The 13,178-nt window shown below is 39.6% G+C and overlaps 1 protein-coding gene and 1 long non-coding RNA gene across 2 annotated transcripts; both read right to left on the bottom strand.

Annotated features, from left to right (window-relative positions):
* Positions 1 to 3,545: 3,545 nt before the first annotated feature.
* On the bottom strand, positions 3,546 to 4,169 carry LOC108096598. Its single transcript, XR_001771714.1, has 3 exons — positions 4,134 to 4,169; positions 3,660 to 3,722; positions 3,546 to 3,568 (listed from the first exon to the last, which is right to left on the bottom strand). It is a non-coding gene; the product is annotated as an uncharacterized LOC108096598 (long non-coding RNA).
* A 1,528-nt stretch (positions 4,170 to 5,697) lies between these two features.
* LOC108096557 lies at positions 5,698 to 6,133 on the bottom strand. Its single transcript, XM_017198246.2, has one exon. It carries the CDS (start codon positions 6,089 to 6,091, stop codon positions 5,753 to 5,755), a length of 339 nt encoding a protein of 112 aa, XP_017053735.1. The 5' UTR covers positions 6,092 to 6,133; the 3' UTR covers positions 5,698 to 5,752.
* Positions 6,134 to 13,178: the final 7,045 nt, after the last annotated feature.

The following is a 13,178-nucleotide window of genomic DNA, read 5'->3' as shown; positions in this document are numbered from 1 at the left end:
CACGACGTAGCCTTTTGATTTGACCATCATCAATATTGATTGCCTGCTGCTCCAGTTGGCTTCTGGCCACGTTGTCGCTTCGGCAGCCGTGGTATTTCACAATTTAGCCGCTCAAAATTTGTTATGCCACAAATCCCCAGCAGCGCCTGTCAAAACGGATATCCAGGCGCAGAGGCGACACCTCACCTGCCCGTGAAGCTCTGCTAACAGCGCCACCACATGCAATCAGCCCGATCATAAATACTTCATTACCTTTTTCGAAGGCTCGTCGGCTGTGGAATGTGCGGGATGCACATTAGCTGCAGCTCCTGGCTCTTCGCCTCGCTAGCTGCACATTTGAAATGCTTTTTCCACCTGCCAGCTAAAATAATCACAGCCCCGATTGGTTTGCTAAATTGCTATTTATTAAAAATCAATGCTGCTGGCCAGCCAACGTTATCGCAACGGACGGGCGACAACGCCAACAACAGCAAATCAGCAATTTCAGCAGCCTTAACAGCGTGTCCGACACCCTTCTATGTCGTGTCCTCAGGACAGCACCAATCCCAACCTCACAGACACTGAAAAACCTAAGAGGGAAAATATGTTGAGCTATACTGATTTGGGAAAATAGAATCAATCTTATTTTTTAATAGGTTCTTACTCAAACCTTTTCACCCAAAGTTTGCCACAAGAACTCATTCTTGGTTACTAGAAACTGTTTAAAAAAGTTACTGAGGACATAGGTAATGTTTATAATGTTTTAAATTCCTTTTTATGGATATAGATATAAGATAAACAAACGAAATACGCTGCTGCTTAAATATCAAAACAATTATTCAATGGCAGTTCTCAACTCCTAAGTTGGACGTGATTTATTTCTATATTATCTAGAGACTACGTTTAATAGTACTTTTGGTGTTTTTTCTATTACTTTATAAATTTTCAGAAAAGATTAAAGGTATAACGACTTTTTATTAAGTTCCCTAAAATCATCTTATTTTAGTTCAAAACTCTTTGAAGCATTAAATTGCCACACAAGATCAGTAATACAAAGTGGAATTCTACTTTTTAAGCCTGAAGAAGGAATATCGTCGAACTTAAGTCCCATTTTTATCGGTGCACTCGGACAGTGTCCTGTAAACGTGGCGGGTTGAGCCGCAACACTGGACAACAAAGTCGGCATCTGGGGTGGGAGGGCAGCTGCTAATTGAAATCCCATTCGAGGCGGGTGTGTTCGATGTTCCGGAGCCGCAGGGGCCAGTGTAAGCAGATGCCGGCGGTTGTCCTTACAGCACCAGACATATGCCACACCCCCGGAATGTGTGTGTGAAGGCGGGAGGAGAGTGGTGTAGGCGGAGGGAGTGGCAGGCAGGACCTGCTCCAAGCAGCTGCCACTGCTGTCGCTGCTGGTTTTGGGGCGACATTTCCGGGCAGTCCGAAGTAATTGCTCGGCAAGCTGTTGCCGTTGACAAACGTGGATGGGGGGTGGCAGGTGCAGAGAGGTGGGGGAGTACGTGTGTGTGTGTGTGTGGCAGTCTGGTTACCCGTGGACACTGGTGTAGTGGTCAGCTTAGCCTTCAAGCGGCTTACGTTAGGCATTTCGTTGTGGCGGCCAACGCGGCGTATGAGGAATGCCAAGTGATGGCGGCCGGAAGCGAAATTCGGCAGTCGCATTTGCCAGTTCTTAAAGTTAGGACAGCGGGGGGTCACGGAACCCCACAGCAAATCGAATTCGGATGCACCACCCCCTTCCCCACTTCTGTTTTTTCTTTTTTTTTCGCTTGTGCACTGCAGTTACGTGACTTTTTGGGGCCAATTTTTTATCGAACGACTTTCTCTTCTGCGGAAAGAGGGAAGAGCAGAGGGGGAGGGGGAATCAGAACCTCCGTCTGTATCCGTAGCCGTGGCCGTATCCGTAAACATATCCGGATCCGGGGCTTTGCATCGCAGCCGAGCGGCCGCGCTTTGCATATTAACTAAGTGAAACATTTTCGTTGACAACTTTTCAAACATTTGTGCGCCCTGTGTAAATATTTACCGGCCGGATAGCAGGCGGGGCTAGGAATTGGGATGCTATCCGAATCCGTAGCCTCAAGACGTTTAAAATTGAAATTTAAATTCGATACATAAACTGGGGAAATAGCTGAGGAGAGAAAAAAAAGGGACTCCGACACATCCTTTTGACCGTGCAGCTCAACATATCAGTCCCACACTGGATTTTTGGGGCTGCTTTTGGCAATTTGAAATACAAATTTTACACCATCCCCCGGAATCAAATGAGCCAAGGCCAATAAGTCTGTCTCCCCTCGGTTCCTTTATTTTCTTTTCTTTTCCAAATTTTTTTTCCTGGTTTAGCCCTCTAGCCCTTTTAACAGTCTGTCTGGGCCTCACAGGATTTGTGGGCAGTAGTCCTTTCCCCAGTCCTAATTTCCAACTGCAGGAAACACACACACACACATACACCCTCACTGATATTTATTAAATATTGAATGTTTTCCTTTGCTAGATGACTACGCCGCTGGCTGGCAAAAAGGAAAAGTTTCCCCTTTTCCTCGGGCAGGCGACTTTCATCCTTTGTGCCGAAAGTAACTGGGGGAAAAGCCCCAAACAGTCGAGGAAATTCGAAACTTGTCTGGGAGTTATGGGGATTGACCAAAGGCTAATACACGATTATGCAAAGTCGGCCAGAGATAGACACATCAATATGCTATTCCTATTGACAAAGCAAAAATAAAAGCGATACTTTGGATAATATTTTATGATACACTTTATGCGATTCTCAGTTAGCTGTACATGAGAATTATATACAGTAATTGATAAGATAAACTTTATGCTTGAAAACACCACTAATTGTTTGGTTATCACTGTAGAAAGCACAGTTAGCTTTTATTTATTTTAAATGATTATTTGTTTACATTTTTTTAGGGAACAAAAACTGTTTGATTTCTGATTATGAAAAAACAGGAAATTAGCAAATGAAACCGGCTGTTGGTATTGTAAAAGAAACCAGTATTAGTCAGCATTAATTTGTTTTTGCACCCCTGCAGAGAAAGAACAAATTAAAAACATTTCAACAAATTAAATTTGTGTGTTTAAGGATTAGTCCAAATTTAAGAAAACATAATATTCAGGGCCGGCGGAAGGTGTATACCGGGTGTTGAGCACTCCACACGCCAAATCTTAGCGGGTGTGGAATTCAACACCCCAAAATGCTTGACTTGTAGAAAAAAATTTATTTACATCCATTATTATCAGTTGAATGTATGATTCAAAACTGTTTCTCCGGCCCTGCATATAGAGTATATCGAAGAAAAACGAAGAGAAATCCCGCCTTTACCACGGCCCAATTAAATCAGTTTCTATTTAAATAGATAGATAGTAACTCTCCCAAATACTTCCCAAGTTAAGCATTTTCCAACTTAATGTAAAAACTACTTAAATAATTATGAGATTATCATAAATAAATCTTTTCAGATTGGTACTTACTCAGTTAGCTCCTTGATCTGCACTGCAATCTTTCGTCTTCTTGAAGTAAGATAATCACCGCAACCACTTTATTCGCAACATTAACACTTAACACTTTACCCTGAAATTAAATAAGAAAAAAAAATAATAATACATAATTTGTTACAAATAATAATAGTTAGAATTATTTTGTTAGTAAAAAAGGTATTTACCTCTTTGGGTTTTTTATTCACTGCATCTTGAAGTTCACTCCAAGCAGAACGGAATAGTCATCACTGTAATGAAAAGAAGCATTCCAAAATATTAGTTAAATTATTTTATACAAATCGGTTGTTTAAAAAATACATACCCCAATGAGGTGATGCACTGCATCCTGGAGTGGAGTTCAATAAGATAACCACTGCAACCACTTTATCCGCAACATGTACACTTTACACTTTACCCTGAAATTAAATAAGAAAAAAAATAATAATAAATAATTTGTAACAAATAATAATAGTTAGAATAAATTTGTTAGTAAAAAAGGTATTAGTAAAAAAGGTATTTACCTCTTTGGGTTATTGATTCACTGCATCTTGAAGTACACTCCAAGTAGAAAGGTATAGTCATCACCTGTAATGAAAAGAAGCATTCCAAAATATTAGTTAAATTATTTTATACAAATCGGTTGTTTAAAAAATACATACCCCAATGAGGTGATGCACTGCATCCTGGAGTGGAGTTCAATAGAAGATCACGCCATTCATAATTGATCCTGCAGCCTGTTGTCCAGTCCATTTATGTGGTGTCAGCATACTATATATTTCCGGTAACCGCATTCTTACAACTATTACTATATATATACTACATATATTTATATTATATGTCGCTACTTGTTTACAATTATTAATTGTGTTTGATTTTCATGTACTTCAAGTTCAATATTTGATAAAATTTACCTTTCAAATTTCTTTAATGTTCTTGAAAACTTTCAGATCTTTATCTGTTTCTTTTAGTTTCTTTGTCAAAATATTTATGATTTTTTAAAATATATAACTTAATTATTTATTGTCTAAAGGATGTACTTATTGCGTAATAACTTTGGTGCAGTGCATCCTGATGTCGAACTTCAAGTTACAAGTTGGATGGTGTCACCAATTATTTTCTGCAATCAGCCAAATACACAACCAAAAACCTGAAAAAAAAATATAAAAAAAATTTAATTAATTAACTGCATTTTTTTAACAAAAGCCACGTCATCACATAATTAAAAAAAACTGCAACTCACCTTTTCAGGTTTGGAAGCCCTGCATCCTGGAGTCCACTACATGTAGGAAGGGATCGGGCACCTTTAAGTTCATGCCAAGTCAGGTCATGATGCAGTGCATCCTAGGAGGAGTCGACCCATGGTGCACTGCATCCGGGAGTGGACTCCAGTAGGTGGAGTCGACCCAAGATGCACTGCATCCGGGAGTGGATTCCAGTAGGAGGAGTCGACCCATGGTGCACTGCATCCGGGAGTGGACTCCAGTAGGAGGAGTCGACCCATGATGCACTGCATCCGGGAGTGGACTCCAGTAGGAGGAGTTGGCCAGATACTCTCTCCCACTCTGGAACCACGTCACTAACACACACGCACACACACACACTTCCAGAGACCGGAAAAAGTTTCTTAGAGAAACTGCCGGTCATCCCGGAGAACTGAGAAATTGGCCAAAATCAAGGGGTATCCCACTACGTATCAGCCAGAACCACTTGGGAATTATAGGTGCGAGAAAACGAAAAAAATAATTAATTATCATTGTCGCTGACGTGGCCATATTAATTTAATTAACATTTAGTTAACATTACATTTACATTATATTAAATTAACATTATTTTAACATTAAATTAACATTAATATTAATTAATATTGAAAATTTGTGAGGTCATCACCCCACTCAAAACTGTTTCTCCGGCCCTGATAATATTTAAAAGCATTTTATTTTAGAATCAAATCTTGCCCCAAAACATACAATTGACGAACACTTGTTTTTAAATAGAGTTAAACTTTCAACAGTTAACCAAAACAATTTTTAATTATCAAAAGAGCAAGCCAATTTTAGGAAATAAATGCTTAAGCTTCAGCTGATATTGCTTAAACATTATTTGCAAAACTTATAAACAGATTGTATTTTTGATTGAGTAACCACACCTGTTTGTTTTGGGTCTATTAAAGCCGTGGGCTGACCAACTTCGATTAAAATAAAGATAACCAACACGTTATGTATATTAAATTGCAAAGTGTTTTATTTGTTTAGAGTAGATTCGTTATTTCCTTTCTTGCTTAGCGTCCCCAGATCTCGACGGTGGAGTTGATGCCGCGGTTGACCTGACCACGGAGGTTCACGGTGGCAAATCGATATCCTGGACCACCGGAGTACAAACTGGGACTTGCTCCGGAGTTGTTCTTGAAGTTGTCGTAGACGTACACAATCGAGATGTTGTAGTAGCCAGTGGGGTAGTTCACGTTCACGTTCCAGTAGTTGTTCTTGATCGGATTGCGGGCTTCGGTGGTGCGGGACAGCAGGTAGTCGTTGGAGTTCCTGCGGCCCCAGGTGGCACTGTAGGCGTGGCAGCCGAGGATCACGGCCAGGACAACGGAGAGGATGAGGAGAACACGCATTTTGCTTTGGTGCTTTGAACGCTTTTCGATCGTTTAATGTCAGCTGTGCGAAATGCGCCGCTTTTTATACCGCTTCGCGGCGAATGAGTAAGACAATGTTTACAAAAGCGTTTCGCTTTTAATTAACTTCTGTTACAGGGCGGGCTTATCGGGCTCATGAAGTGGCCAAGGGGGCGAGAGTCTGGCGAAAAAGCCAAATAGTGCAAAATGAAATCAAAGTATAAGAATAAGAATCCCCCATGCAATCAAGGGGCCCACCGATAAGATTACCTGACTCACGCCAGTCGTCGTGCAAAACAAGGCAGTTCCGTAAATTTCTTGCCAACCTTCCAGGAAAAGATTTGGTTCGCTTATCATTAAATGGAATAAATATAAAAGAATATCGGAAGAAAATCATATTGCCAGATTTCTGCTAAAAGTTACCACATTTTAGTTGGAAACACTTGAGTTGAAGAGGTAAATTAAGTACTTCTTATCAAAAGTTTTCCATTGCAAACAAAGTTAAGATATCTCAATCATTGAACCTTATTAGTCAGCAAATCTATACCACTTTAATTTCATGGTGATTTAAACAGACCGTTTAATATATTTACAGTTGTCTTTTAAAAAAGAAATGTCTTAAATAATACATAACCCACCATTATTATCTATGCCAAATGGTAATTAGACAAGCTTTCCGAAAATGTCAAAGCTTTTTGTATTTGTTTGGCCAACAAAATCTGTAGTTATAAGTAATTAAATCATGGCTAAGTAATTAAAATGTAAATCACTAGAACAGAGGAATGTTCACTTAAACCAGAAACAATTGAAAAGGCTTTACAAACAAGACTACGTTCCATGAGGAATTTTAGTGTAGAATAAATAAGTTAAAAGATGATAAACATCCCAGATGACAAGTATAGTATTTCAAATGACTGAGCAGCAGAGTATTATTTAAAGCATCCCCATTATAGTCCAACCTAAGCTGCAAGCTATCATTAACTTGTTTGAAATGGAGCTTGCCTCAACTTTAATTAAGTCCAGGGATTATTGGATTCATGCTTGTGGCATTGCGGACTGGGTGATGATTAATCTCCAGCGGAATGCGTTTGTGGAACTTACAATTCGCCCGACAGCGTTTACACTTTCGGCCAGGATCAGAGGGGGTGGCTGGTATCCTTATCCTGTCAGTGAGATTGTGCTGATGGTCTGGTCCTGGCTGCATATTTATTGCGAATTACCACGGCCAGCAGTCGGTTGCTTTGGAATAAAACCTCATTACTTGCAGCAGCCGTGGCTGATAAGGGTGGACGTATTTGTCACTTATGAAAGGGATAATTCGCCACGCTCCCAGGACAGTACCCCTCCTCCCCTTCCCCTCCCCCTCTTATTACTATATCTGCAATACAAAAAAGTTGCCACAGTGAAAACCCAGGGAGACAAAACATCGAATAATGCCTGAGGGAATGTCGGGGGAGCATTACTTTCGCATTTCCACTGGCATCGCCATTATCCGATTGCAGTCTGTGCCGGCATTTTGTGCAGCAACTTGTTAATCACATTTTATTGACACATCGCCGATTCTCGGGGGAGTCGATTTCCATTTTTAAATTGGCCAAATTAAGGGCTGCTTTTGCCTTTGCCGTCGCCTTTGGCGGCCCCTTTTCAGTTTGACTGCTACATGCGTTCGCTTGATAAGCAATTTGTTGTAGACCCCCACACGGACTGGCTCAAACGAACATGAAAGACAGGTACACTGAAAGAATTTAAAATTAGTTATGTATATAAAAATGTCCTTTTTTGCCATGGAATAATACAACTTATTTACAACTAGATGTGCAATGTAGCCTTTAAAACAATTAACTTTAAACTTGGTTTAATATCAAAATGTAAAAACATAGTTCAAAAATACCTTTATACGCAGCTTTTAAAAATTAAGATTAAGCTTTAATAAAATTAAATAGATAAAGTCACTTCTTCGTCTAGATGTACACTTTTAACAACTTCCAATGAAGTTGAAGAGTGTTTAAGTTAACAAATTATAACAATTGATTAAAATGTTAATTTTAACATGCCGAATAAAATGTAGGATTGGTAAAGGTTGCCCTACTTTTTTAAAATGAAAATTAAATTAAATTAAATTTGAATGGATACACATGTATTTTTCCAAGTGCACACACATGCACTTACGAGCGCCAGATTCGACAATTGGCAAATTTAAAAGCAATAAACGTACTGAGAGCAAATTTCTGGGTTTATGCCTCGTTCTCGTTTAGCCTTTTTTAACTGCTTGTCACGGGCGTGGAGAGGGGGAAGTGGGAGGGGCAGGGGGGTGGTGCAACCCCCGAGGGGGGCGGACGAACGCGTGCCGTCCGTATTTTGTGGCGCTGGCTGGTTCCACCCTCTGGGATTGGGATTGGGATTGGGATTGGTATATGTCTGGGATTCCATCGCAAGCTGCCACTGCCATTCAAACGAGGACTTCCCTTTCATTTGCGCTTTCAATGCCAATCGCTGGCACGACACTTTCCCACTTTTCCCCATCAGCTATGAGGACCCCTTGAACCCCCCTGAATCCCTTTCCCCCCGCAGGGCAAGAGTTCAAGCTGCGCTTTGGCAAAATGTCAAGAGCGGAATGTGCACTTTTGACAGTTTCAGTTCATTCGTCGTACCCCCGGTGGAAACCCCAGTCTAACCCTAAACATCCCCTCGACATCCGCACACATGGCAACCCTGACACGTACCCCTAATAAAACTTTCTCGTCGGAACGAAAGAACAAAGTCAAATATTAGAAAAATAAAAAAGTGGAATATGGCAGCAGCAGGAGCAACGGCAGCAGCGGCTGGTTTATTTTATTTTTTCATGTTTTTAATGTGCTTTTTGTGTAGAAAGCCGTAGAAACCCCGCACAATCCCCTTTATTACCCCTTCTGCAATCCGAAATTTGAGTTTAGTTGCTATGCTAAACAATGGAAAGGCGGAATTATAATCCACACAATGGGGCTGACTCCTACTTGCATTATTTCGAATTCAAGGAATTTTTCATATTCGAGTGCTTTTCATGAAATTTGGTTTAACCAATGCGTTTGTTTGTTTGGCTTCATCTACTCAAGTATGCTTGAAGTTGCCAAAACACCACAACTTTCCGTTTTTATTAAAATTACAATTTAGTTTCATTTGAAAGTTAGTTTTTGTGTACTTGTTATGGTTTTTATATCAACAACTTTGCGTATACAAGTATTTTATTTTTATTTAAAATAGTAAAACGGAAAGTAATACAGGTTTGTACACTATGGTAATTGTATATTTTTATGTTGAAAATATATTAATAATTGTATTCACTGTACTGCATATCATTCGAATATTAATTCAGCTGATTCTGAAATGATTGGTGAGAGTATTTTTTTCGGTAATTAAATGTACTCCAATTACCCATAACATGAATACCTAAAATCAATTTAAGTTATCACAATACATGCATTGATAAATAATTCGCAAATCAAATGTGGATTTGCTTTATTTTTAATGTTTCTAGTAATTTTGCCAATTACTGATTTAACTATTAAATTTTAAATTCTCAGCAAAAGTGAAAAGTGTTTCAACATTTAGTTCATTTAAATAAAAAGCTTTAACCTTTATTACTGAATTTTTCAGTATTTAAAAGGCTGATTACTTGGGTCCATAAACCTTTGCGGATTCCCTTCATTACTTCCTTAATGGAAGTGGAAATAATACTAAAAATATATTTGCCCCAGGACTGGAAATTCCTGGAATTTTCCCTTACATTAAAAATTCAGAATAAAGTGGAGTAATTCCATGCGTTGTGAGATGCAGTTTGTCGGCGAAACCAAAGGGTTGCGACTTTGGCCAATGAGTGTGGGTCCTTTATCCTGTGTCCTGTGTTTCTGCTTTTCCGCGATATGCAAAATGGTTTCTGGCGAGGACCACGTGGGGAGGCCCAATGGATGTCCCCCTGCAATCGCTAATGAATTCTCTAAGCGATAACACGGCAAAAAGAATTTAATGCGCCAACAGCAACAAAGCGAAGGCAAACATAATGAAAGCGGGAAGAGCGGAAACGGAAGCGGGAAAATAGGAAAAAGAATAGGAAAAGGAAAAGCCAAAGCCGAAGCCGGAGCTGAAGCTGAAGCCAGGGCGTCAAAGTTGTTTGCCCTTTGTTGACGTTGTTGTACCTTTGCTTTGGTTGCCATTGTTGCCGCTGCTGTTGTTGTTAATTGCTGACTTAATGGCGCTTTAATTAAATCGCAACACTGCAGGCGGCCCAAGTTGGAAAATGAAATGGTGGGGGAGTTTGGTGTGGGTGGGGTGGCTGTGGAACGGAGTTCAGGGGGTGAGGCTGCTGGGTGGCGGAATTCTTGCACATGGCGACTTCCGGTTAGTCACGAGCCAACCCTCCGACCAACTTGATTTGTGACCCTTTGTTAGTTGTAAACGGTCGAAAGTTGTAAACTGCTCTTGCCATTTTATTTTATCAATAGCCAAAACGCAAGATCTGGGAATTTGTCTCTTTTCTAGCCAGATCATAACTTTAAGAGGGAATTAAGTCTCTATGCAAAAACTGTTCTTAAAAAATGTATTTTGGTTCAATGAAGTTTGCCTAAATAAAGCGTTTAAAATTATTCAAGTATAAATCTAGGTAACGTAAATAATATATTATATATAGGTAATAATAAAAATATTTTAAACCCATTCTTAGCATCAAAATTTTGTGGAGTTTTTGCAAAAAATAAAGAAAGAGCTAACATCATTAAATGCAATAAATAGTAAATGTAATTGTTAGATAAATATTATTGTATGTTAAATTGGTTAAAACCCTAAATTGCTCTCTGTGAACATTAAATTTAATTAAAAAAGTATTTGCCTTTATTATTGACAAATAAGAATAAATATAAATTAAAAAACAATATTTGCTTGCTTTAAATGAAGTCATTTATTATTTAGCTGATCAAATAAAACGCATGTATTGCATACATTTTTAATGCTATTGTCGTGGCTTCTTTTCGGATTCCACAGCTGTCATCACTTGGCCCCGCCCACAAGTTATCCAGCCACATGGCCAAAAGCTGCAGCTGCAACCGTCTGGTGTCGCTGGCGATAAGTTGCTGTTGTACTGTTCTGCTGTTTTGCCGTTTGCTGTTGTGGCAGACACAACTTTAGATTCGATCTTGGGTGCACCGAATGTTTAATTGCCGGCTTGGCTGTCTATCAAGCTGAATTATTTCAGTGGTTATTGTTGCTCGCCGTGCAGCCGGGTGTAAAATTTTAATTAATGCAGCGGCAGCATATAACTAACAAACGAACGAGCGAACGAGCAACTGAAAACGATTTCGCTCTGGTATTGAAGTTCGCTGTCAATTTGATGAACTTTCCCAACCAATTGGCAGTTGGAAGTCTGGCAGCTAGTAGTTCTTGCCCGTTGTTTTTGCTACAATATTTACGTTTAATCAAATGGAAAATACACTGCGATAACTGGAAGCTGTAATAACAGTCCAGTGAGCTCTCGCAAACATAATCGCAGTTGCGGGCTTTCCGCTCGTTTGAGAGCGGAAATCTATTTATTTTGTGGTTTGCAGTTCTGCGGCTCGGCCGTATATGTAAGTTTATACATCATTTTAATTAAAAGCGGTAAAAAAAACACATCATCTGCACGGCGTGCACATAATGCTGAGCAGATAAAATTGCAATATGCCCGCAATACCGCAATTTGTTTAACATTCCAGGCAAACGCGGACTGCATAAACAATTAAACCGATTGAGTTGAAAATCGCGCGTAAAAAATGCACTGTTGAAACCGCAGGATAAAAACATTATATTTGTAATCTAACTTTTCGATCATTGCCGGCTGAGGCCGTTTGATATGTTTACCCGGGTTTAATTGGTTTAGTGCCCGGTGGTATCGATTTCCGGCGCGGGCATAGTGCCACAAATCATCAGCATTCATAAATAATAAAGCCTTTTAAATGATTTAAAAACGTTTTGCATATTTCATGTCGCTCTCAGGTCCTCTGGCTGCCAATTAAATGCTAAATAGATTAAAATAGCAAAACGCTGCGATAAACTCAATCAGGAATTCTGATTTATGCCTGCCAAATGGGCCTTTGCAATCCAAGCGAGAGCAATCCCCCCATTCATCAACCACACTAACGCTCAAGGAAATTCTAAACTTTAGGACAAGTGCGTATATATAACTGACAATTCAATAAAGGTGCACCCAATACGATTTGTCTTGTTTCTAACAGATTAAGTATCTGAAACATTCTTTATTTAAATTTTAAAATTAAAAGATTGATTTATGTATGTAACCTAATCCAACAAATATCCTCATAAATAGTTTTATTACTATTTCAGCAAAGTTGTTTTTGTCTTCAAAAGTTTTTTTTAGAAAATGCTTTTACTTCTTCACGATTTCTTGAATTATGTTGCAGAGTGTAAAATATATGCACATATACGTGTACCTACACAAACCCCATCTAAGTCCGGGGATCTTATCAATGCAGCCGACCACAAATCGGGTAGACAGACACTCATAATGCGTCAACTAATTGCTCATTAATTCCCAAACATGATTTCCAATTCAATCAGACTCGGCTAATTACAAAACTTAATCCGATGGAATGGAAGATGGGGAAAGCCCACTGAGTACACCTGTTGCTATATCCGCGTGGGGCACTTCCGCTCCTCGCTCCTCGCACTTCTGATTTCCCATTTTCCCATTTCAAGTGGAGGGGGACACGCAGGACCAACGATGTTGTTCCTCGGCAAACTCGAGCCCGGATTTTTCCATTTAGCTTGTTTTGTTTTCCGATTCCGTGTTTTTTTTTCTCTGTCGGCTCGGAGGCAAACACATAACGCAGCTTTTCCCCTCCTTGGTCACGCCCCCTCTTGTGGGGCTGCCACTCAAAGTTTTGTCGTTATGAGAACGGGTGAAAAAGCGAATGTCCAGTGACAGCTCCGCAGGGTAAAAAGATTGAGTATACCCTGTAATCTAGGGGTATATGCAATCTGTTAATACTGTTCATGATGGAAAAAGTTAGATATTAAAAACCTTACGGAGATTGTTTTAAAGACTTCCTAAGACTTGAGCTAT

This window comes from Drosophila ficusphila, unplaced genomic scaffold (genome assembly GCF_018152265.1).
Source record: "Drosophila ficusphila isolate 14025-0441.05 unplaced genomic scaffold, ASM1815226v1 contig_414, whole genome shotgun sequence".
Taxonomy (NCBI): Eukaryota; Metazoa; Arthropoda; class Insecta; order Diptera; family Drosophilidae; genus Drosophila; species Drosophila ficusphila.
This window is presented reverse-complemented; position numbering and strand designations above follow the sequence as displayed.

Coding starts and splice junctions, on each gene's coding strand:
- LOC108096557 (XM_017198246.2), bottom strand. CDS start 6,091: ATGCGTGTTCTCCTCATCCTCTCCGTTGTCCTGGCCGTGATCCTCGGC.